We start from the raw sequence: 24,038 nt of genomic DNA on the forward strand, positions 1-24,038 counted from the left end.
ACTATGACTTTTACTTCCATTTGTATCAAGTTAGTTCAGTTCAGTTCAGTTCAGTTGCTCAATCATGTCTGACTCTTTGCGACTCCATGAATCGCAGCACGCCAGGCCTCCCTGTCCATCACCAACTCCAACAGGTAAAAACTAATCTAGGGTGAGAAATGGCAGATCTTTGAGGAGGGTGTAGAGGTGACTGTGAAGGGGCAGAAGGGAAGTTTCTGAGGTGCTAGTTCTACCCAGCTCTAAGTGGGAGTTACACAGGTGTGCACATTACAAACATTCAAAGTGTACCCTTCGTGTGTGTACTTTTTAAGCACATTTTTATTACATTTCAATAAAAGTGTTTTTAAGCTTAACAGTGACTTCCGTAAGATTAGTAAACAAATGAGAAAACAAAGAGTAAAATAAACATGGGGGGAGATGTGGAACAGGTAAAGGGAGTTAAAAAGAAAAAGTAGAAACTTGCAGTTATAATGTAAAATAAGTCATGGGGATATGATGTACAACTTGGCAACTACAGTTAATAATACTGCACTGCGTATTTCAAAGTTGCTAAAAGAGTAAATCTTAAAATTCATCACAAGAAAAAAAAAAAAACTCTCTCTGTGTGGTGACTTCCTGATGGCTCAGCAGATAAAGACTCTGCCTGCAATGCAGGAGACACTGGAGACACAGGCTCCATTCCTGGGTCGGGAAGATCCCCTGGAGAAGGAAATGGCAACCCATGCCCGTACATTTGCCTGGAAAACCCCATGGACAGAGGAGGCTTGTGAGCGATAGTCCAGAGTCTGACACAACTAACCCAAGAGCACAGCAGCACATGAATGGAGACAGAAGTAAACTACTTACGGTGGTGATCATTCCACAATACAGACACATTTTGAATCATTATGTAATATACTGGAAACTCATGTTACGTTATATGTCAACTGAACCTCAATTTAAAATAATACATATCCAGGCAAAAGGAGTCAAAGTCCAATGCAAGTCTATGCTTTTCCATTTAAAATTATCCCCCTAATCTTTTTATAATGCTGCTGAACTTTCCAATTTTAATAGCTTCCTTCTGTCAATCAAATCCCTGAAAACAATGCTTTTTTCTTAAAATGTTTTGATTCAAGCTTGAAATTCAGTTTACTTCTATGCCAAGAAGGCAGGTTCAACAGTTTTCATGGTTCTCATAATTTAAATTCAGAGTATAATATAACAATTAGTTACCAAAACAAGGGACCATGTAAAAAAAATATATACATCTGTTAAAGAAAACAAGCCCTTAACCTGAGAAATCTCATGACTTCAGCAATTTTCCAATAATAGTCAGCATACACCTTCAACTTTGTGCCTGTCTTCATTAGATGAATCCAGACTGTATTCCAACCAGAAACTGGATAGTATCTAATTAATTAGGACCCAGTAAAAGTTGCATTTTATGTAGTAATGATAAAGCTTAATCATTCTGTGAAAATACTATTAAGAACAGAAACTATAAGATGGCACTTTGATGAGAACACAAATTATTTTTTAAGAGTCTTAAGTTCAAACGAGTTCAATAACACATCTTTGCTCCTTTGTTTACATTTTTAACATCTTTACTGCCTAAGTACATTCATCTCCTTTCCAGTTTGGATCTCAATATTATCACTAACAGCTTGGGATTTAACTACCTAATTAAAATTTAAACTAATTCCAGTTTCTAATTCTTTACATGAAAGTACAATCTGAAATATATAATCATAATTTATTCTCCCATCTAAAAGATAGTCATTTATTCTTCATATAACTTGTAAAACAAAATTAATTTTAGGAGACACATAAAATTTAATTGGACATAGCAATAGAAACATGTCTTGCTGCATTGTTTCCTACAACTCAACAAAATATACTTTCTCATCACTAAACATCCCATTTCTCTCAAAATTATGAATTAATTTTAAAATAAGAAAAAGATTTAATATTATAGCATCCTAACTGTAGCCTTTAAAATTCTAGTTACTTCCAGTATGATCCAAGAGCATATTTTACAGCCCACTTTGAGGCACTCTATTTTTTTAAAAAGGGCCTATGAACATAAAAACTACAGAGCTGCAGTACCATCTACTGGAGAATAAAGATTGTTACTTCTTTGGCAAAGTTTTCTATTTTTTTTAATTGGAGAATAATTGCTTTACAATATTGTAGTGGTCTCTGCTGTACATCAATGAGAATCAGTCATAATTTTATATATATATCCCCCTCCTCTTGGGGCTTCCCCAGGAGCTCAGCAGAGAAGAATCCATCTGCAATGCAGGAGATGCAGGTTCGATCCCTGGGTCAGGGAAGATCCCCTGAAGAAGAAAATAGCAACCCACGCCAATATTCTTGCCTGGAAAACCCCATGGAAAGAGGAGCCTTGCGGGCTACAGCCCAGTCACAAAGAGTCAGACATGACTCAGTGACTAAACAACAACAAACTCCCTCTTGAGCCTCTTTCCCCCAAACCAAAGTTTACTATTTTCTATCAAATTCCTGTCCTGTCTATACTGTCTTTCCATCAATCATAAAACATGCAATTAACTATTACAATAAATTTTTTCACTTAACCACCTACCGAGTAGTTACAACTGAAATTGATGATATTACAAATGTGTACTACTCAATTTCTACCACAGAGGCAATTATGCATAAAACTAGACAATTAACATCAGCTGATTCAGAGATGACCTGGAAGTTCCTTCTCAATGACATTTTCCAGAATTCTAGCCTTGTAATTTCTTAAAAAGAAAAGGGGGGGGGGCGCATTTTTTCAAACATGCTTCAGCATTTATTTTGTGCCCATAAAATTAAAGATCCTTGAAAACAGAAGGCCAATGAGAAGTCCACATATCCTATGCCCAAAGGGGGGAAAACTCACAGAGAAAAGCAGTAAGACAACTAGTGATCTGTAATTAACCATGTAGAACACATTTCTTCTTCAGTCGTTAACACACCTTTTTTTCATTTGAATATCAAACAAATCACAAATGTGCATAGCTCAGGGAGCATATAAATCTCTGTATTGTTCCCATTTTAGTATATGTGCTACTGAAGAAAGCACAAATGAATTCTTTTATATACAGAGTGAAGATTAACGGATGACAGTCTTAGACCCCCTTGAATGTGAAAAGGACGAGCTTGAGAGAGGAAAAGAGATGGAACTTACTGAGGTGCTACACGTCTCCAGTAGCGATCAATTCCATTTTTAAAATACAACACAGCAAGCCACCGTACATTTATATCCAGAGTGTGGTTTGTGAAAATATTCTGTAAATAAAAAACAAAGCATCAGAATGAACATAAGTTAAATAAGTATAGTTATTTAAGTATACTTAAATAACTTAAAAAACATAAGTGTATAGTTAATTTATAGTTTTAAGTTATATATTTTAAGTTAAATGTATAATTTATAGTTTTTAAATAACTTAAAAAACATAAGTAATAAGTTAAAAGTATAGTTAATATATCACAATAAAGTACACATAGATTTTTCAGACACAGAAATACAAATATTGTATAATATAGCTTATGTGTGCGAGCTCAGTCATATCCAACTCTTTGCGACTCCATGGACGATAGCCCACCAGGCTCCATGGAATTTTCCAGGCAAGAATGCTGGAGTGGGCTGCCATTTCCTTCCCCATGATACTGCTTTTATGTAGAATCTAACAGAAGGGTATAAATAAACTTATTTACAAAAGTGGAGTCACAGATGTAGAAAACAAACTTACAGTTACCAGGGGAAGGATAAATTGGGAGGTTGGGACTGACATATACACACGACTATACGTAAAATAGACAGGAAGAACCTGCCGTATAGCACAGCAAACTCTACCCAATAACTCTGTAATGGCCTATATGAGAAAAGACTATTTAAAAAAAAAGAGTGGATATATGCATATGAGTAACACTCACTCTGCCTGGAAAATCCCATGGACAGAGGAGCCTGGTGGGCTGCAATCCATGGGGTCGAGAAGAGTCGGGACACGACTGAGCGACTTCACTTTCACTTTTCACTTTCATGCATTGGAGAAGGAAATGGCAACCCACTCCAGTGTTCTTGCCTGGAGAATCCCAGGGATGGGGGAGCCTGGTGGGCTGCCATCTATGGGGTCGCACAGAGTCGGACACGACTGAAGCGACTTAGCAGCAGCAGCAACATTCACTCTGCTGTACTGAAACCATCACACACTGAAATCAACGATGCTGCTACTGTTTGTTGTTTAGTCACTAAGTCATCGTCGTTTCCTACTCCAGGGGATCTTCCCAACCCAGGGACAGAACCCTTGTCTCTCATATCTCCTGCACTGGCAGACGGATTCTTTACCACTGCGCCACCATCAACTATACTTCAATAAAATTAAAAAAAAAAATTTAAGTATGGATAGATTTGTAATTAAATGTTTCACTTAAATTTTAAGTGAAATTAAATTAATTTATTTAATTTATTAAATTAAATTAAATTACACATATACTGTTATTTTCTAAGTATCTATAGCTCTACAATTCATGTAAGAGAGCATATCTGCTTAGGAGTATGTTAATTATGTAAGCTGAGTAATGGCTATGTACAGAGTCATTTCACTATTCTACTTTTAGGTATATTTTAAATTTTTCCTAATAAAAAATTAAACTTGAAACAACAAATCTAATTATACAGTAAAATCTACCCACATGAAACTAAAATAAACACCTTTAGGACTTCCCTGGTGCTACAGTGGATAAGAATCTACCTGCCAATGCAGGAGAACTGGGCTTGCTCCCTTGTTCAGGAAGATACCATATGCACATACCACAGAGGAACTAAGCGCATGCACCAAAACTACTGAAGCCCATATGCCCTAGAGCCCTCGAGCCTGCGTGCTGCGACTACTGAAATCCCACGTACATAGAGCAACAAGAAAAGCCACCACGATGAGAAGGCCCACAACTGGAGAGTAGCCCCTGCTCTCCACAACTAGAGAAAGCCTTCGGGCAGCAACAAAGACCCAACACAACCAAAAAATAATTTTTTTAATTATATAAGTAAAATAAACATAGCTAAATTTAGAAAGAAAAAGTAGACCCAACAGAATGAACTAAATAATTTCAAAGTATCCTCCTTATCAAAGCAATTATACTTACAAACAAGTTAGATAACAAAATATTTTCAAGTATTATAAATGCAGAAGTGCTATGAATAATTTCAAATCAAAGTTAACCATTACTCAAAATATTTATTCACTGTGTTAATCCAAATACAGGCAATTCCTGCCTTGCACCGTCATGAGACACTGTAAAAATGACTGTGCAAGCTAAACCATGCAACATGACCTTGAAATCAAAATTACAACTGGTATGTGACCTTTAAAATTTATTAAAACTGTTACCAAAAATTTATAATAGTTATAAAGGTGTATGAAATAAGAAGAGTAAAACTAATATTTACAGTATAATTTAAAATATCACAAACAGTGAGAATTAAAGTGTATTTCACTGCTTTCTAGGAAAACCCCTGTGGTCCAGTGCTTAGGACTCCACGCTTCCACTGCAGGGAGCATAGGTTTGACCCCTGGTTGGGGAATTAAGACCCTGCATGCATAATAATAAAATTTTTAGTGTTTCTATAATAGTGGGTAGATGGGACAAATAGGAATTGTAGGAATATGTTAACTAAAACTGTACTACAATTCAGACCTAAAACAACTCAAATCCCTAGAACTGACCTCTTAAACACAACTTTATGTGGGAAAACTTCAAAGTCAAAAGTAATAATGTGGAAGTATGTCTTTCAGTATATTAAAAAAATTTTATATGTTAAGTACTAAAAATAGGTATGATACTATAATCTTATTTTTAAAAAATCAGGTGCATACCAAAAAAAGTTACAGAGACAGCTGGGTAATGTCTATTTATTTCTTAAGACCTGTGACAACTGAGGCAGAGTCCCTCTTTGGGTGTCCTTGCAAAAGAAAGCATAGGTTCTCTCACCACATTAATTGTAAGACTAATTAATTAATTGCATTAGGTCTTACCCTTTACATGCCTACCTTCCACACTAGACTGAGTTGTGTATTATGAGTGGAGTCCAGCACAGAGCCTAACAAAGCAGAAACTTCATAAATATCTATTGAGCAAATGAGTGAATGAATGAAAGTAATGTGGAAATATTGTGGAAGCTGGTAGATCTCAACCTAACTCAGCTATACCAAGCAACCAAGAAAAGTCAAGCTGCAGGTGTCAATACAAGTAAATATATATTACATAAATATATTGAATAACCAGGTTGGAATGCACACCTGAGATCAGGTACACAAATTTAGGAATCTCCAGACTAATCTGGATGGCTAAGGCTCAAACAGAACCAATGTACCAAAACAGTGAGAACAGGGAAAAAGAAAGAAATAACTTACATTCAGCAGTTTCAAAATCTGTTATTATCTATACTGCATCTAAAAGACACTTTACTATCCCTCTAAGAAGAAAAGTAAACCTAATAAAAATAAAACAAACAGGTCTAGGCACTTAATATTTATAATTCATACATTACACAGAAAGTATCAAGCAAGTCTACTGGTTCTCCCAAAGTCAAGCAGTAACTAAAATAAGAAATTCCAGAAGTCTTTTATATTTTGGTCTGAAAAAACACAAAGCTAATTACAAAGCATGCTCATTTAAATAAACATATGAAGGGTAAAGATACAAGATTTTCTAAAGATTTACATACTATGCCCCAAATTTACAAACACAATGCTGGGATGATCTATGAGAAGAAGACACTTTCTTCGGTCTCGTTAGAAATTACTCTGTTTTTTATCTCTGTGTTACTGTGCCAAAGAGACAATTTTCTAATGTTATATTCAGAATATCCAGTATGACTTCAGATACTTAATTTCCTTTCCAGGCATGACTAGTATATCTTCTCAAATGTAACAACTCAAAACTTTTCAGTCATGAAGTCAAAACATGTATGTAATGCCACGGTTTTCTATTTTACAAGATACAGTAAACTGTTCTGCTCTGAATTTTTGACCCAGTCACAAATACTGAATCAGTTTTTGATTCAATTCGTAGCCTCCTTGCCATGGTCAGAAACCAAATCTTGAACACCAATCAGAGTTCTCAAATTTTCAGAAGAAAAAGAATAAGAGAGGCCTTCAATACAAAAAGACATCTTTTTATTCTGGTAATGAGAAAACAATTTTGATTAATTATCCAAAAGCTTTAAACTCCCAGAAAGATCTAAAGCACTGTTAATTATTATACTATTTCCCATAATAGCCAGGGGAAAAAATCAGATATGTTAAGAAAATAATTTTTAGATGGGGGAAAAGAAAATGTTTTAAAGTGAGCATGGTAGACCCGACTCATGCAACAGTGGGGAGACCTCTGATGAAGAATTCTGACAATGTAAATTAACTGGGGCAAGGATAAAGACGAAGACAAACATCAAAGTGTACCACGTATAGTCTTCATTCAAGTCAGCATTAACGCATTAAAACAGATTATCAGCACAGTGCTGCCTGCTGAGCAGATTCTACCAGTAAGTCCCCTACATACAGACCAGTTCTGTCCTGAGAGAGCGTTCTTAAGTTCAATTTGTTCCTGAGTTCAACAAAGTTAGCCAAGGTACCCAACTAACAGAATCAGCTATATAGCACTGTACTATAAGAGGTTTATAATACTTCTCACACAAGTATGTACGTAATTTTTTTAAATCTTACAGTCCAGTCCCTTGAAAAGCACAGTAGTAAGTACAACAGGTGACATCCAGATGGGGCTGGCACACGTTCACATTGTTGAAAGTTCGCAACTTGAGGCTCATATGTAGGAGACTTACTGTACCCTGAGGGGTTATTTATCAACCATCAACAAACATTTCTTAAATATCCTCAAGAGCCACACCCTGAATTAACTTGTGGCAGGAGATACAGCAGCCAAACATCTGGATCAGTTTCACTAAAGTAAATTTAATTTAGAACAATTAAAATAATAGTACCTCATTCTATCAAAAATAATAGTAAACTCTTTTAGAACAACTCACCAGCAACACTGAGTAGAAGCCTGGCTGCGTCTCCCACTGTTTCAGCTGCTCTTCAGCAGGTTTTAACACGGCAGTATCCTGACTGGTGGCCTGTGTTAGGACCTGAAGAACAACAGTACTGGCGCTGTTGAGATCCATGGAAACCTGGAAATGACACGGACATACCTGAGTGTACATTATACATAAAAAGTAACAGTAACAAACATGGAGAAAAGGCCTCGATGTTCTAAATTGCTCCCATACTTCAATCATTTACCTACTCTTTCAAGATTCTGCTTGATTTCTCTTTCATGTACCACCCATACTCTTACTTAAAAACCCCATAAGTCAAATTGCCTTTGCTTAAACCAATTTACTTCTAAAAGAAAATGCCATTTTATTATCCCATAAATACAAGGCAGTAAGTTGGAGGGGGGAGGGACAATGACAAACAAACATCAAAGTTACTAAATTCTGGTTAAATAACACTGCCTGCTCAAGACTCTAATTATTTTGTTTCTTTTTCAAGATAAGCATTATAAAATCTATAAAAGTATTAACCATTTTATCCTTAAGACCAGAAGGTAGAAATCATACAAAAATGCAAAGGACCTAGGACTCTGAAAAATAATTTTGAAAAAGAACAATTACAAATGCTAAGTAAAACCAAAAAAGCAAAGTTTTTAAAAAGCTAGCATGAAATATGATATGATTTGAACAAGTTATATGGTGTAAGAAAGAAAAATCCACTTGGCCTTGATGCTTGTTTCATACTTTTTTGAATTGCTCAGATTTAGAGATATTGAATGTTAATCTTCACTCAAAATTCTTTGGCAAATTATATTGCATAAGCATAAACTGTAAGTCACAAAGTAATTTATTGATTTCAATGTTTAAAATTGATGAACAAAATACAGAAAAATTAATTATAAAAAAAAGAAGACCAGAAGGAAGAGAACTGCAAAAAGAATGCTTTGACTGATTGCTAAGTACCTCATGTTATCATCTTAGGTGCCTCCAATGATATGTATCTGAAACTTTTTTTTTAATATAAAAGACAAACGCATACCCAAGAAATATTGTGTTGGAGGAGGGGAGGGGGGCAAGAGAACTTAAACCAACAAACAAAATATAAACCTTAAGTTAAAAAGGATCTTAAAGGTTGGATCACCTAATCCTTCAATAAAATTTTTTATAGAAGTTTAGTTAATGTACAATGTTGTGGTAGTTTTAAGTACACACCAGAGTGATTTTGTTATTATAGTGTCTGAAACCATCCTAAAAACACATGAGGAATTTATTGAATTCTCTAGGATTCTGTTTCTAATCATCCCCAAAATTGTGTACGATTGTTTGTTAGGAAAGTATATGTAGTTGTTCACAATACAATATACAAGGTATGCAAAACTAAACTGGAAACTAGGACTTCCTTGGTGGTCCAGTGGTTAAGACTTTGCGACAGACTCTGTGCTTCCACTACAGGAAACTCGGGTCTGACCCCTGGTTGGGTAACCAAGACCCCAGATGCTACAGAGCATGGCCAAAAAACCTTTTTAAAAACTTTTTTTTTTTTAACTGAAAACTAAAAATTGACAGAAAATAGTTCTTGGTACAAAGGTGACTGGGAATTAGTTTTGTGATACCAATTGCCTAAAACTGAAGAATGTTCCAGATAGTAAAAGTCTAAGTCATTAACCCATAATCAAAAGCAAATTACTTCCTTTGTTAAGAGTTGTAATTAAATTGCAATGACTCAAGAAAAGGGAAGGTCCCAAAAATTGATTCTAAAAGAAATCTGACCCAAAGTATTATAACTTTTAAGGAAATTAATCATTTTGAAGCCTTTGTGAATTAAGAAGGGCCAGGGTATAATAACTGGAATCAGACAAATATTACCAATTAGCAATGGAGTTGGACTAAGGTTATAAATTAGTAGTCTGTTCTCGTCTCTATCTTAGAACTGACTAGGGGGGTAAACATATATTACCTCCATCACTAATAAGGACTTTTGTGTTTTTTTTTAACTTTCTTGGTGATTCAGTTATTTTATATATATATATATATAAGTCGTATATACTTTTTCAGATTCTTTTCCATCATAGGAGCTTCTTGAATAAGTTTCTGTGTTTCATTATCACTTGAAAATAAGTAAATGGATTTTCACTCGATTTACAGGGTTTCTTGGTAATGTATGATTTCAAAAATAGGCTGTAAAAGAGAGACTCACTTTATGGAGGCCCCAGAAGATACTTTAAAGAGATAGGCAGGACCTCCCTGGCAGTACAGTGGATAAGAATCCACCTGCCAATGCAGGGGACATGGGTTCGATCCCTAGTCCGGGAAGACTCCACATGCTGCTGAACAACTGCTGAGCCTGTGCTTTGGAGCCCGTGCACCACAACTACTGAGTCCTCATGTCATGACTGAGCCCCTATGCTGCCCGCGCGCGGCAGCTACTGAAGCCCGAGCACCGAGAGCCCGTTCTTCATGAGAGAAGCCACCACAATGAGAAGTCTGGGGAATCACATCTAGAGAAAGCCCACGCAAAGCAGTGAAGATTCTGTGCAGCCAAAAATAAATTATTTAATTAGTTAAAATGTTAAAAAAAAATACAATAAAGATGACGGCAATATACCTTTCTGCTTAGTTGAAATACAATGCAAGTCACAAAAGCAAGCCATGTATGTAATTTTTACCTTTTCCAGTAGACACATTAAGACACAGAAACACATGAAATTAGTTTTATTATATAATATTTAACTCAATATATCCAAAATGTTATCCTTTCAATATTTTGAAAATACTAATAATGTGATATTTTACATCTTTTATACTAAATCTTCAAAAGCCTGTGTATATTTTATACTTAAGGTACATCTCATTTCAAACTAACCCAATTTCAAGTATTCAACAGCCACATGTGGCTAGTGGCTACCATATTAACACAACTCTAGAAAAACCCACTCAAAGTGGCACCAATCAAGGACTGGCAACACCAGCATCATCTCACAGAAACACAAATTCTCAATCTTCTCTCCAAACCTAGCAAATGAAAACAGGGGCTGACGGCAGGAGGCGCTGGGGCAAAGGGCTGTGCTTTAATAAGTCCTCTAGGTAAATCCTAATAATTGTCAAAGTTTGAGAAGCACTTTTAGAACATCTAAAACTGAGGTACATCTGAAAGCCCAGCTCTACTGCTAGTGCTATGGATGATGAAACATACAGGGGCTTCCATTATACATCCCGGAAAAAGAAGGCAGACCAGCACTGATTTGCAGTTCTCACAAGTGAACTGTCTGAAGTATGAAGAGCAGGAATTCACTGATTCTCCCCCAAGCAAAATAGAATAATAAAGGTTTTTTTTAAAAAAGCCAGTATGTGAGCATATATTACATGCCAAGTACTGCAGTAACTGCTTTACTTATTTATTCCTAATAATTATTCTATGTGGTAGATACTATTATCACCATATGTTAGGTAGGAAACTAAAGGCTCAGAGACCTTAGCTTGCCACGGTCACAGTCTACTAAGTGGCAGTCCCTGGACTTGAAGACCAAAGCCACTACTCTTAATCAGTATCTCATGAGTGACAGGACAGACACCTAAGCCATCTGTGGTCCACGGGCCCAACAAGACACACAATAGATAGCGGGTAGATACTGGATGAATTAACAACAGTGACCAATTCTGAACAATAAAGGACTTCACACTGAACCACACAGAAGCTAATTAACTGATTTATTTAACGAAATTACTGAAAGCCTTTTGTGTACCAGGCACTGTTCCAGGTGCTGAGAAAACAGCCGTGAACAACACGGTGTCCCTGACTTCACGCAGTTTACATTCTAGTGGAAGAAGACAGCGTTTGGAGGAGATAGGAGGTAGTGGGTAAAGAAAATAAGGTAATATTAAAGATGGACTCTGGCTGTGCTACTTTAGACTGAGTATTCTGAGAAGTCTTCTCTAGTGACATTTACAAGAGACGTGAGAATGACAAGAGAGACCCAGCCAGGCAAAAATCTGAAAGCAGAGATCTGGATACAGAAAACGACTGAAAACAAGGTTTTAATATTATAAACAAACCTAAGAAAGCCAGTATAATTGACATTTAATGAGAAGAGGGGAAAATAGTACTAGATAAGGTTGGAGAAATGGGCAGGAAGATCATGTGAAGACTTTGTAGGGGAAAAACTAAAGTGTCTGGACTTTAGTACATGTGCGAAAAAAAAGCCCCAGGAAGACAGGAAGAACATGTGAATATAATAATAGAGAAAGGCTCCACCAGAACTCATCCCTACTTCAACCCTAAAAAGAAAGAAAAATACCATGTCTCTGTTTTGGGCTACTACTATAAAAATAAAATCATTGACCACTGCCAACCCCCAGAGCAATTTATACCTAGAACAAAGATTATGCAGAGCACTCATACACACACACACATATGCACATCTTCACACTTTACACTTCTCTGGACCTACGTGACAAAGCAATCCTTAAGTCTATATACTCTAATCTTTATGCCCCACTTACCCTCGCCATTTGGGCTTCCCTGGTGGATCAGTGGTAAAAGGAATCCACCTGCCAATGCAGGAGACACAGGTTCTATCCCTGGGTTGGGAAGATCCCCTGGAGAAGGAAACAGCTACCCACTCTAGTATTCTTGCCTGGAAAATCCTGTGGACAGAGGAGCCTGGTAGGCTACAGTCCATGGAGTCGCAAAAGAGTTGGACACTCCTCAGGAACTCTACAACAGCAAACCTCATGATTCATCTGGTCCAATGTAAATGACAGAATCCCTACCTCCCCCCAGCACCCTGCTCCATCAGGGTCCTCCCCAGAAGCATATGCCCTGTCCTCGCCTCCTCTCGCTTTTGATCCTTGCTTCCAAGAGCTTAGTTTACATATATTTGGAGAACCAATGCCGTGCCAAGTACTAAAATAGTTGTTAAGAATTGAAAAGGGTCTTTTCCCCAAAATATGGAGAATGATGAGGTGGGAGGAAGAGAGAATTATTAAAACAAACTATGAAAAATACGTTTCTAGAATACCAGTTGGAATCCAGAGTACATTTCCCCCATAAAAACAATGAGTGGTTTATCTAATGGGTAAAAAGGTTTTTTGGTGTGAGAAACAAATCATCATTTGTAACTTCTACTGGAAATATTTCCAAGTACTAATTAACTTACAAGGGAAGCTTTAGGCAGCAGTCAGTTCCTGAAGTGCAGATTAAGTGTATCCTCAAAAATTAACAATTCAGCAATGACAGTCCCATCATAATGGATTATTTAAAATGCCACATTACTAAAGCATATTAAATTTTTTAAAGATCCCATACCAAACCAATAAAAAGCAAATGTGGCATATGTATTAGTATCACTGCTTCATAGAGGAAGAATTTACAGCTATCAAGAGAGTTGCCCGGGATCACTGCAGAAAACCAGTACATGGCAGAGCAAGGCCTGATATCAAGGTTCTGGAAACTCAGCTCTTCCTGCTGAATCATAAAACAGCCTCACCACACCATCCTGCTCCCGAACACCTAGAAACACACCACACACTCCCATAACAGGTTCCTGGAGAAAAGGATTCCTGAATCCATCAGAAATCTGAAAGTGTTAAGGGAAGCACACTGATTGAAACTGCCCACCCTGGCCAGGCACCATAGTAACTATTTGCATGAGTTGTTTTAGGACAGGAGGGCCTGGTGAGGAACAGGGAACTAATAAGCCTCCACCAACCAGAGAGTTCAGGAAAGGTCAAAAGGAGACACCACCTGTCCAACCACCTCCCGGAATCCTTCTCTCTGGCATCCACCCTGGCTGAAGAAGGCGTGCACCATGTGGCAGCGCAGTTCTCCTGGGTTCCCTTACCCCACTGCTCTCCACCCGGGTGCCCTTTCCCAATAAAATCTCTTGATTTGTCAGCACATGTGTCTCCTCGGACAACTCATTTCCGAGTGTTAGACAAGAGCCCAGTTTCGGGCTCTGAAAGGGATCCCCCTTCCTGCAACAAAAGGACTACATTTTCTATGTGTTAAGTATTTATGCGGAACTCAGTTGTGGAGTTCTCTTGAAAGGACAACAATGGCAAAAAAGAACAGAGAAATGTGCTGAGTCATTTAACTGTAACAGTGTGGAAGTAAACTTCATTTAGGATAAAAGGCAGATGACTACTGACTACTAGAGTCAGTTTGAAGGATAGCACACCTGGAAACTAACCTCCAGCATCTCTCTTTTGGAATTAGCATGCAGAAATATAATAGCGCTGCTACTGTTATCTGCACATGGCAGTTGAGGCAGACATAAAACTAGTCTCCAAAAAAACTGGAGACCTGAGACTGACAAAGCAAGAGACGGAAGAAGAAAAGGAGAAGGCGTAAGGAATGAGAAAAGAAGGGAGGTGGGGCAGAGGCAGAAGGAGAGGCAGAGACAGACACAGACCAACTGATAAAACTAGCCAGCGGGACACTTCCCAAAAGACCCAACAGGATCTTCACGGCATGACAGGATCATCAAAAGGGAGGCCTGAAGGCCAGAGAAGCTAGTCTCTCACAGCGCAGGTGCTGCTACAGGTCTGTGTGTGGTGAGAGAAACCCCACACCTATGTTAAAACCAGGTATCCTTTGCCTTTCAGTGTTCCTATTAATTATCAAGACCCTGGGAACAACGAAGCAAACAAATTAAATTTGCCTAGGTTTTCTAATTAATCATGCATACACTGAGGTTGTTTTGATTTTCATTATTTTGAATAGTTTCAAAATCATAAGCAAGAGGAAATACTCCTTATGAGCATTTTATAAGCTCTTAACTATACTACTGAAGAGAATTATTCAAAATCTAAATGCATACTCCTTTTTTCCCCTAAGAACAATACAAAGAAAGGAGAAGGTGAAAATTAAAAGGGCAAGTCGCCCTTCTCACTATTTCACAAGTCGGTCAGTTCAATTTATTCATTACTGGAACTACAATACTCTTCGATGCTATTAAAGTCTAAATAATCTAGCAATATGTGACCAAGAGCCTAAAACACTCAGACCTTGTAAGTGGGCTTTCTAAGCTTGATTCTGTAAGATATCTTCCCAATTCTGGAAAAATCCAAAGTCCAAAGATAACACAGATGTGCCTACAGTTGAAAACAAACTAATTTTCATTAAAAGAAATAAATAAAGAAAACCCAATACCTCTGCCTGTCACCAAAAAACAGACTTCTCAGGCCTGCATCAACTTTAATTCCAGTCATGACAATTTTTTAGTCTACTACATTACCTGTGTTTATCCTTAGTTTTAGGACATTCCACACAAACAATAATGCCACCCTACTATTAAAAATTAAAGCCGTAAGTAAACTGAGAAAAAGAAAAGAGAAGTTGAAGGAAAAAGAATTTCAAAATCAAAAAAGGTTCCCTCAGTGATATAATTTATTCAGGCATAGATCAATATGGATGCTAAAACCATTAAGTGAAAGAAGAGCTGTTGGGGAACAGGATATTCCCAGTGTGTCTAAGTATCATCCCACAGATTACTTGCTAAATGCAATGAAGAAATAAACCTTTAAAATGAAGGGATCTGTCAGTCACCAGGTCAATCAAGAAAGCAAATTTACTACAGTATCACCAACAGCTACACAACTTGAGCTAAGTGCCTTCTGAGGTGATACAAAAAGAAGTATACAACCTCATCTCTGAAATACCAAAAATGATCAGCAACAATCGAATCAGTACTCTAGCTTCCATGTCCAGTTTAAAAGAAAGAAAGGAGGACTTCCCTGGTGGTCCAAGTGGTTAAGAATCTGCCTGCCAAAGCAGGGGACATGGGTTTGATCCCTTGTCCAGGAAGATCCCACAAGCTGCAGGGCAACTAAGCCTGTGCACCGCGATTACTGAGCCCGCGTGTTTCAACTGCTGAAGCCTGTGCGCCTAAGCTGGTGCTCCATAAGAGAAGCCAGCGCCGCACCGAGAAGCCCATGCGCCTAAGCTGGTGCTCCATAAGAGAAGCCAGCACCGCACTGAGAAGCCCGTGTGCCTAAGCTGGTGCTCCGTAAGAGAAGCCAGCGCCGCACCGAGAAGCCCGTGCACTGCAATCAAGTGTAGCCCCCACCTGCTGCAACTAGAGAGAGCCCATGTCTACGAAGACCCAGCACAGCCAAAAATAAATAAATAAATATATATATATATATATATATATATTTTTTTTTTTTTTTTTTTAAAGAAAGAAAAGAGAATACTTCAGGAACGATGGCATGAAGAGCTCCATCGATCCTCTCCTCAGTATAATAACTGTAACTGATAAAAGTTACAAAAAGGAACCATTTTCAGTCTCTGGAAAGTATGTTTAAGGACACACAGCAAACGCAGAAATGCTTACACAAGAAATACTGCTAAATTTTGGTAAAAATAGCAAGAATCTGTGGCATTTGAGCCACAAGCTCACTGCTGCTCCCCAGAATGACAGAGGCTATCCTCCAGGCAGAATGAGCCAAGACAGAAGGCTGCAGTTTCTCCCCACAAGGGGCAGGCAGCCAGCATTTCTCATCTGCCCCAGCTACACACTGCAGCTGTGTTCCAGACAAGCACAGCCAAAAGGTCTGGGTACTCTTCTGCCAGCCTGGCAGCACTCACAGGTCAGAAGCTCTACCCCAGGACTATCAGGCCAAGCACAGTGGGCCTCAATCATGCCCACCCCAGGATGCTCAACCACAAACAGTAACAGCTGGAGATTTCAATACTCCACTTTTTAAAAATGAACGGAACATCTAGAAAGAAGATCAACAAGGAAATATGTTTTGAACAACATGATACACAAACCAGACCTGACAAACATCCCACTCGACAACAGCAGAATGCGAGCAACCGTTCATCTCAGGCGCACATCAAGCATTCTCCAGGACAGACCTTAACGCTAGACCGAAAACTTAGTCTCGACACATTTAAAAGAATTGAAATCATACAAATAAGTTACCAGATTGGAATCAGAAACAAAAATACGGAAATAACATTCACACTTCCAGATTTCAAAGCTTACAGTGGAGCTACAGTAATCAAGACAGTGTTGGTACTGGCAAGAGGCCAGATATACACATTAATGAAACAGATTTTAAAGTCCAGACAGACCCTTACATCTAAAGGCAAGTGATTTTCAACAAGGGCACCAAGACAATTCGATAGAAAAAGAACAGTCTTTTCAACAAACAGTGAGGGAACCACTGAATATCAACATACAAAGAATAGCTGGACCTCTTCCTTATACCATAAACAAAAATTAACTCCAAATGAATCACAGAGCTAAGCATGAAGAGTTAACTCTATAAAACTCTTAGAAGGTCTAGCAGTAAATCTTCATGACTTTGGACCAGGTAAAGCATTCTCAAATATGATACCAAAGCACATGCAATTAAACCAAGAACAATTATAGTCATCAAAATTTAAAACTTTATCAAACAATACCATCAAGAAAGTAAAGACAATTCACAGAATGGGAAAAAATATTTGCAAATTGACTAAACTAAAGCATTTGACTGTGTGGATCACAACAAACAGGAAAATTCTTAAAAAGATGGGAATACCAGACCACCTTACCTGCCTTCTGAGAAATCTGTATGCAGGTCAAGAAGCAACAATTAGAACCAGACAAAGAACAATGCACTGGCTCAAAATTGGGAAAGGAGTACATCAAGGCCGTATATTGTCACCCTGCTTATTTAATTTACATGCAGAGTGCATCATGCCAGGTTGAATGAATCACAAGCTGGAATTAAGATTGCCAGAAGTATCTACAACCTCAGACATGAAGATGATACCACCCTAATGGCAGAAAGCAAAGAGGAACTAAGAGCCTCTTGATGAAGGTAAAAGAGGAGAGTGAAAAAGCTGGCTTTAAAACTCAACATTCAAAAAACTAAGTTCATGGCATCCAGTTCTATCAATTCATGGCAAATGAGTTCGGTTCAGATGCTCAGTCGTGTCCAACTCTTTGCAACCCCATGGACTGCAGCACGCCAGGCTTCCCTGTCCATCACCAACTCACAGAGCTTGCTCAAACTCATGTCCATCGAGTTGGTGATGCCATCCAACCATCTCATCCTCTGTTGTCCCCTTCTCCTCCTGCCTTCAATCTTTCCCAGCATCAAGGTCTTTTCAAATGAGTCAGTTCTTCGTATCAGGTGACCAAAGTACTGGAGTTTCAGCTTTAACATCAGTCCTTCCAATGAATATTCAGGACTGATTTCCTTTAGGATTGACTGGTTTGATCTCCTTGATGTCCAAGGAACTCTTAAGAGTCTTCTCCAACACCACAGTTCAAAAGCATCAACTCTTCCGTGCTTAGCTTTCTGTATGGCCCAAGTTCCAGTCTTTGGCTACTTGACACGAGGAGCTGATTCACTGCAAAAGACCCTGATGCTGGAAAGACTGAAGGCAGGAGAAGGGGTAGAGAGAGGATGAGATGGTTGGATGGCATCACCGACTCAATATACATGAATTTGTGCAGACTCCAGGAGATGGTGAAGGACAGGGGAGCCTGGTGCGCTGCAGTGGGGTCTCAAAGAGTTGGACACAATGTAGCAACTGAACAACAACAATATCTGATATGTGACTTATATGCAAAATATATAAAGAATTTTTACAATTCAAAAAAGATATCTAATTAAAAGGCAAAAGATGAGGGGAGGTTTCTCAACCTTATAAACACTATCTACAGAAAACCCACAGACAACACCATACTTAATGGTGAGAAACAAAGCTTTCCCACTAACATCAGGCACAAAGGAAGGCCATTCCCTCTTACCACTCCTTTTCAACACGGACCTGGAAGTCCTTCATAATACAATAAAGGTAAGAAAAGAAAAGGTATATAGATCAGAAAGGAAGATCAAATCTGGTCTGTCTGAAGATGACATGATCATCTATGTAGAAATCTGGAAGAATCAACCAAAATCTCCTGGAACTAATGGGCAATTTATAGCAATGTTGTGGGATACAAGGTGAATATACAAAAGTCAAATGCTTTCCTGTATACCAACAATGAACAAGTGGAAGTGAAAATTAAAAACACAGTTTCATTTACATTAGCACCCCCCAAAACTAAATATTTAGATATAAACTGAACAAAATATATACATGATCTCTATGAGGAAAACAACAAAATACCAATGAACAAACTCAAAGAACAACTAAATAAATAGATATTCCATGTTCATGGATAGGAAGACTCAACACTGTCAACATGTTACTTCTTCTCAACCTGATTTTTGGATTTTGATTGGAACCAAAACTCAAAAAAATTTTCTTACAGATACAAACAATCTGATTCTAATCTTTACACAGAGAAACAAAAGACCTGGAGTAGCCACTACAATACTGAAGAACAAACCAGGAGACTAACATTATCCACTTCAAGACTTACTGTAAAGCTACAGGAATCAAGAGAGTGATTCTGGTGAAAGAGTAGACAAACAGATCAATGAAACAGATTGGAAAGCCCGGAAATAGACACCCATAAATCCAGTCTTTGACAAAGGAGCAAGGGCCAAACAATGGAGGAAAGACAGTCTCTTCAATAAATGGTACAGGATCAACTGAACCTCCATATGCAAAACAAAACAAATCTAAACATAGGCTTTACATCTTTCACAAAAATTAACTCAAAATGGATTACAGACCTACATTTAAATATAAAATTCCAGAAAATAACCTAGGAGAAAACCTAGATGACCTTGGGTGTGGTGGTTTGTTTTTAGACACAATACCAAAGACCCAATCCATAAAAGAAATAATTGATAAGCTGGACTTCACTAAAATTAGAAACTTCTGTTCTGCAAAAGATAGTATCAAGAATGAGAAGACAAACCACAGACAGGGATAAAATTTGTACAAAAGACATATCTGATAATGAATTGTTATCCAAAATATAAAAAGAACTCTCAAGACTACCTGGCACTCCATGGGGTCACAAAGAGTTGGACACGACAGAGTGACTGAACTGAACAGGGCTAGCTGGCAGTCCAGTGGATAAGGCTCCGTGCTTCCACTGCAGGGGACTCAGGTTCAATCCCTGGTCAGGGAACTAAGATCCTGCTTGCTGTGCAGCATGGCCAAAAAAAAAGAAGAAGAAAAGGCAAAATGCATGCTGCAGTCCCTGGGGTCACAAAGAGTGGGACGTGACTGAGCGACTGAACTGAAGTGAAGACTCAACAACAAAAAAATCAAACAGTCTGATTAAAAAACGGGCCAAAGACCTTAACAAACACCTTACCAAAGAAGATATACACATGTGAAAATAATCAAGAAGGTGCTCCACGTCATATGCTATCGGGGAAACACAAATTAAAATGTCAATGAGATACACTACACCTATTAGAATGGCCAAATGGTAGGCAGCAAGAACGTGGAGCAACAGAACTCTCAGACATCGCTGGCGGAAGTACAAAATTGTATAACCGCTTTAGACGACTGTTTGGTGGTTTCTTAAACATACTCTTACTATACAATCCAGCCATTGCATCACATGGTATTTACCCAAAGAAGCTGAGAACCTTTGTATCTACACAAAACCCTGCACATACAGGTTTATAGCAGCTTTATTCCTAACTGCCAAAACTTGGAAGTAATCGAGATATTCTTCAGCAGGTGGATGGATAAATAAACTGTGGTGCATCAAGACATCAAGACAATGGAATATTATTCAATGCTACAAAGACAGGATCTACCAAGCCACAAATAAAAAAGGATTGAGAAACATGTGGAGTGACTTCAGTTTGAGGTGATGAAATGTTCTAAAATTGTTGGTAGTGATGACCGCACAAGTCTGTGAATATACTAAAAATCACTGAATTGTATGCTTGCAGTGAGTGAATTGTATGGTCTGTGCATTATATCTTAATTAAGCTGTTATTTTCTTTTAAGTGCTCTAACTATGTAAATGCCGAAGTTAGCACAAGACCAAGAAAAGTAACTGAAGAAATGAAAAACATGTGGCTGAAGTATTAATAAGTAATGTCAATAAGAGCAAGAAAGAGTAATAGTTTAAGAAATTAAAGCAAGATTAAAGGACATAAGACTTCTGCAATAATCTGGAAGGTTCCAGAGATGCTCAGTTCAGTTCAGTCGCTCAGTCGTGTCCGACTCTTTGCGACCCCATGAATCGCAGCACGCCAGGCCTCCCTGTCCAGCACCAACTCCCGAAGTTCACTCAGACTCACATCCATCGAGTCGGTGATGCCATCCAGCCATCTCATCCTCTGTCGTCCCCTTCTCCTCCTGCCCCCAATCCCTCCCAGCATCAGAGTCTTTTCCAATGAGTCAACTCTTCACATCAGGTGGCCAAAGATTGGAGTTTCAGCTTTAGCATCATTCCTTCCAAAGAACACCCAGGGCTGATCTCCTTTAGGACGGACTGCTTGGATCTCCCTGCAGTCCAAGGGACTCTTCAAGAGTTTTCTCCAACACCACAGTTCAAAAACATCAATTCTTTGGCGCTCAGCTTTCTTCACAGTCCAATTCTCACATCCATACATGACCACTGGAAAAACCAGAGATGCTAGTCCCATTCAAATCGACACTGCACCATTTGAATTCACTTCAGTTTCTCAACAGGAAAACTCTCCTCCATACGTGCATTATAGGTTGTTTAGCATCCTTGCACAGTATACATAAAGACGGTTTTGACTCGAAATGCTTCCATGTATCTCCAAATACCTTTACGTTAAAGAACCATCAGAGCTATTGAAAAATTCTCTACAAGATGTCATGCAGTCAAAGACTGATCTACTTTGGGATAAAAAATACACAATAAAACATAGAAAACAACAAGAAAGAGAGGAGATATTCCCTTGCTTACTCTTCTCCACTCCTAAAATATTCTATCTATTCAAGAGTTTCAAAGGACCTACAAACTCCTTAGTGGTAGAAATCCAAGTTTAAATCGTAAACCAATTAGAATTTTAAAAATGGTCTTTTTTAGTCTGTTGTGTAATTAGAGGAGTATCTATAATGTCAAATAAAAAAATACTACATAAAATATATGCAGCAAAGCTATATAAATAAAAAATGTCTAAGAATAAAGACAAGCGAGAAACAGAATTATAAAACAGTACTGTTCTAAAGTAGTCCCAGAAGTTAGAGAGATTTTAACAGTCTACACATTTCACTTTTATGATTAAAAATGATCTTTTTTTTAAGGCCAAGAATTTTCACTTTATATCTATGCTAAATTTGCATGGGAATATTTGCTTGATTTCTCTTCTGTAATCCTAAAACATTCCAAGAGCTTCAAATCATGATGTATTTCTCTTGACAAGCACATACCAAGAGATCATGGTGATATATTAAATATGCACATTTAAGTAGATAATGTGGTCAATAAGTGCACTCTCATCAAAACATTCAGGAGAAAGCTTACAAACTTGGTTTTCAGTAGCAAGAGTTGATAAGCAATAGTTCTGCCATATTTACCTAGATCTGTGATAGCAACATTTACCAAAAGACAATCCTCCTCATGAAGGGGACTTTGAGCCTTATAATCCAGTTTTAACTATAAATATTCATCTCTAAAAATCTTTATGAAGTGATGTCAAGAGTTTAAAATATTTAACAGACTGAGAAAAATGAAACTAACAAAAAACATTTTTGATTTATTACTTTTCTTTTACATAATGCTCCACATACATATATATTGTACACTTTCATCACATAAAAGGAAAATAAATTTGTGTTTATTAGCAATAGTGTGTTTATCTTTAATTCCACTTTGAAGTCTTTTCATGTTCTATGAAAGCTTCCACATCAACATACTCCTTTACCAGTAAATGTCCTGCTGCTGCTAAGTCGCTTCAGTCGTGTCCGACTCTGTGCGACCCCATAGACGGCAGCCCACAAGGCTCCCCCATCCCTGGGATTCTCCAGGCAAGAACACTGGAGTGGGTTGCCATTTCCTTCTCCAATGCATGAAAGTAAAAAGTGAAAGTGAAGTCGCTCAGCCGTGTCCGACTCTTCGAGACCCCGTGGATTGCAGCCTACCAGGCTCCTCCGTCCATGGGATTTTCCAGGCAAGAGTACTGGAGTGGGGTGCCATTGCCTTCTCCGAGACAATGTCCTACTAGGATGTAAAAATAAACTGATTAATCTGCAGTGCCACCTGATGGTGAGAAGTAAGTAGCACATCCCAAAGAGTATGTTCAAGCATCCTTTTCCCTCAATGACGCGGGAAGAGAAGGACACTGCGATTCTCTTTAGTGACCACCTGGCCAGGACAACCATCTGCAAGGTGGCAGGGAAACTTCCTTAAACCACTGTCTCTACTTCTTTACTTGAACGCTGCATCATGAAAAATACTCTCATCTCTAACAAGAGAAAATGTGAGATGAAGATACGTTTTTGAGCTTCATACAAAATAAAATGATGGAACTTAAGAAAATGTAATATTCATAAGCAACGTTTTAGCATAAAGAAGACTGAGAAATTGTGGAATAGGAAAAGGCAGAGTGATAAGAGGAGCAGGATGAAAACCCCTAAAGAGAAAAACCTCGCAGTAGTCCACATTTGACAGGACAAATGTTCAGAAAGACGAAGAATGGCGAAATACAAGCCATTGAGAGTGACATAATAACTTGAAAGCTCCAGTTTTCCTCCTGGAAGAATAGGCACTAGGCAAATAACTTGAATGAAGAGTAGCCTTTTTGGTGAAATGTATAAACAATGCAGTATTTACCATAAATTACTGGAACATCCCCTACAGAGAGATGAGGGGAAGATGTCATTTTTTCAAAGACAGTTAAATGCCTGCAAGTCAAATCATGATCTACAGTTCAAGTCTATGAAAAGAAGAACAGAAGGCAGAAAACATAATCTGGAGGAATTATGGATAAGAAATATTACAAAATTGCTAAACTGCCTGGGGTCAAAAGCAAACTAGTCAAAGATGTGTCAAGGAAGAAATGAATTTCTGTGAAAACTAGGGGAAGAGTTCCAACATAATGAAAATAGAAAAGTTATCATACTAAAAAGCTTAAAGAAATGGATATTTTCATTACTGTG

General features: G+C 38.0%; 1 protein-coding gene across 4 annotated transcripts in view; it reads right to left on the reverse strand.

The window, feature by feature from the left end:
• Positions 1 to 24,038, reverse strand: part of IPO11 (importin 11) — a 202,837-nt gene that overhangs the window by 171,216 nt on the left and 7,583 nt on the right. For all 4 annotated transcript variants that reach the window (XM_061393442.1, XM_061393443.1, XM_061393444.1 and 1 more), the window contains exons 2-3: positions 8,033 to 8,176; positions 3,176 to 3,276 (exon numbers count right to left, since the gene is read on the reverse strand). In XM_061393442.1, the coding sequence (XP_061249426.1) occupies positions 3,176 to 3,276; positions 8,033 to 8,170 (239 nt within the window). In that variant the 5' untranslated portion in view covers positions 8,171 to 8,176. The remainder of the gene's footprint in view (positions 1 to 3,175; positions 3,277 to 8,032; positions 8,177 to 24,038) is intronic.

Source organism: Bos javanicus, chromosome 20, assembly GCF_032452875.1.
Source record: "Bos javanicus breed banteng chromosome 20, ARS-OSU_banteng_1.0, whole genome shotgun sequence".
Classification (NCBI taxonomy): Eukaryota; Metazoa; Chordata; class Mammalia; order Artiodactyla; family Bovidae; genus Bos; species Bos javanicus.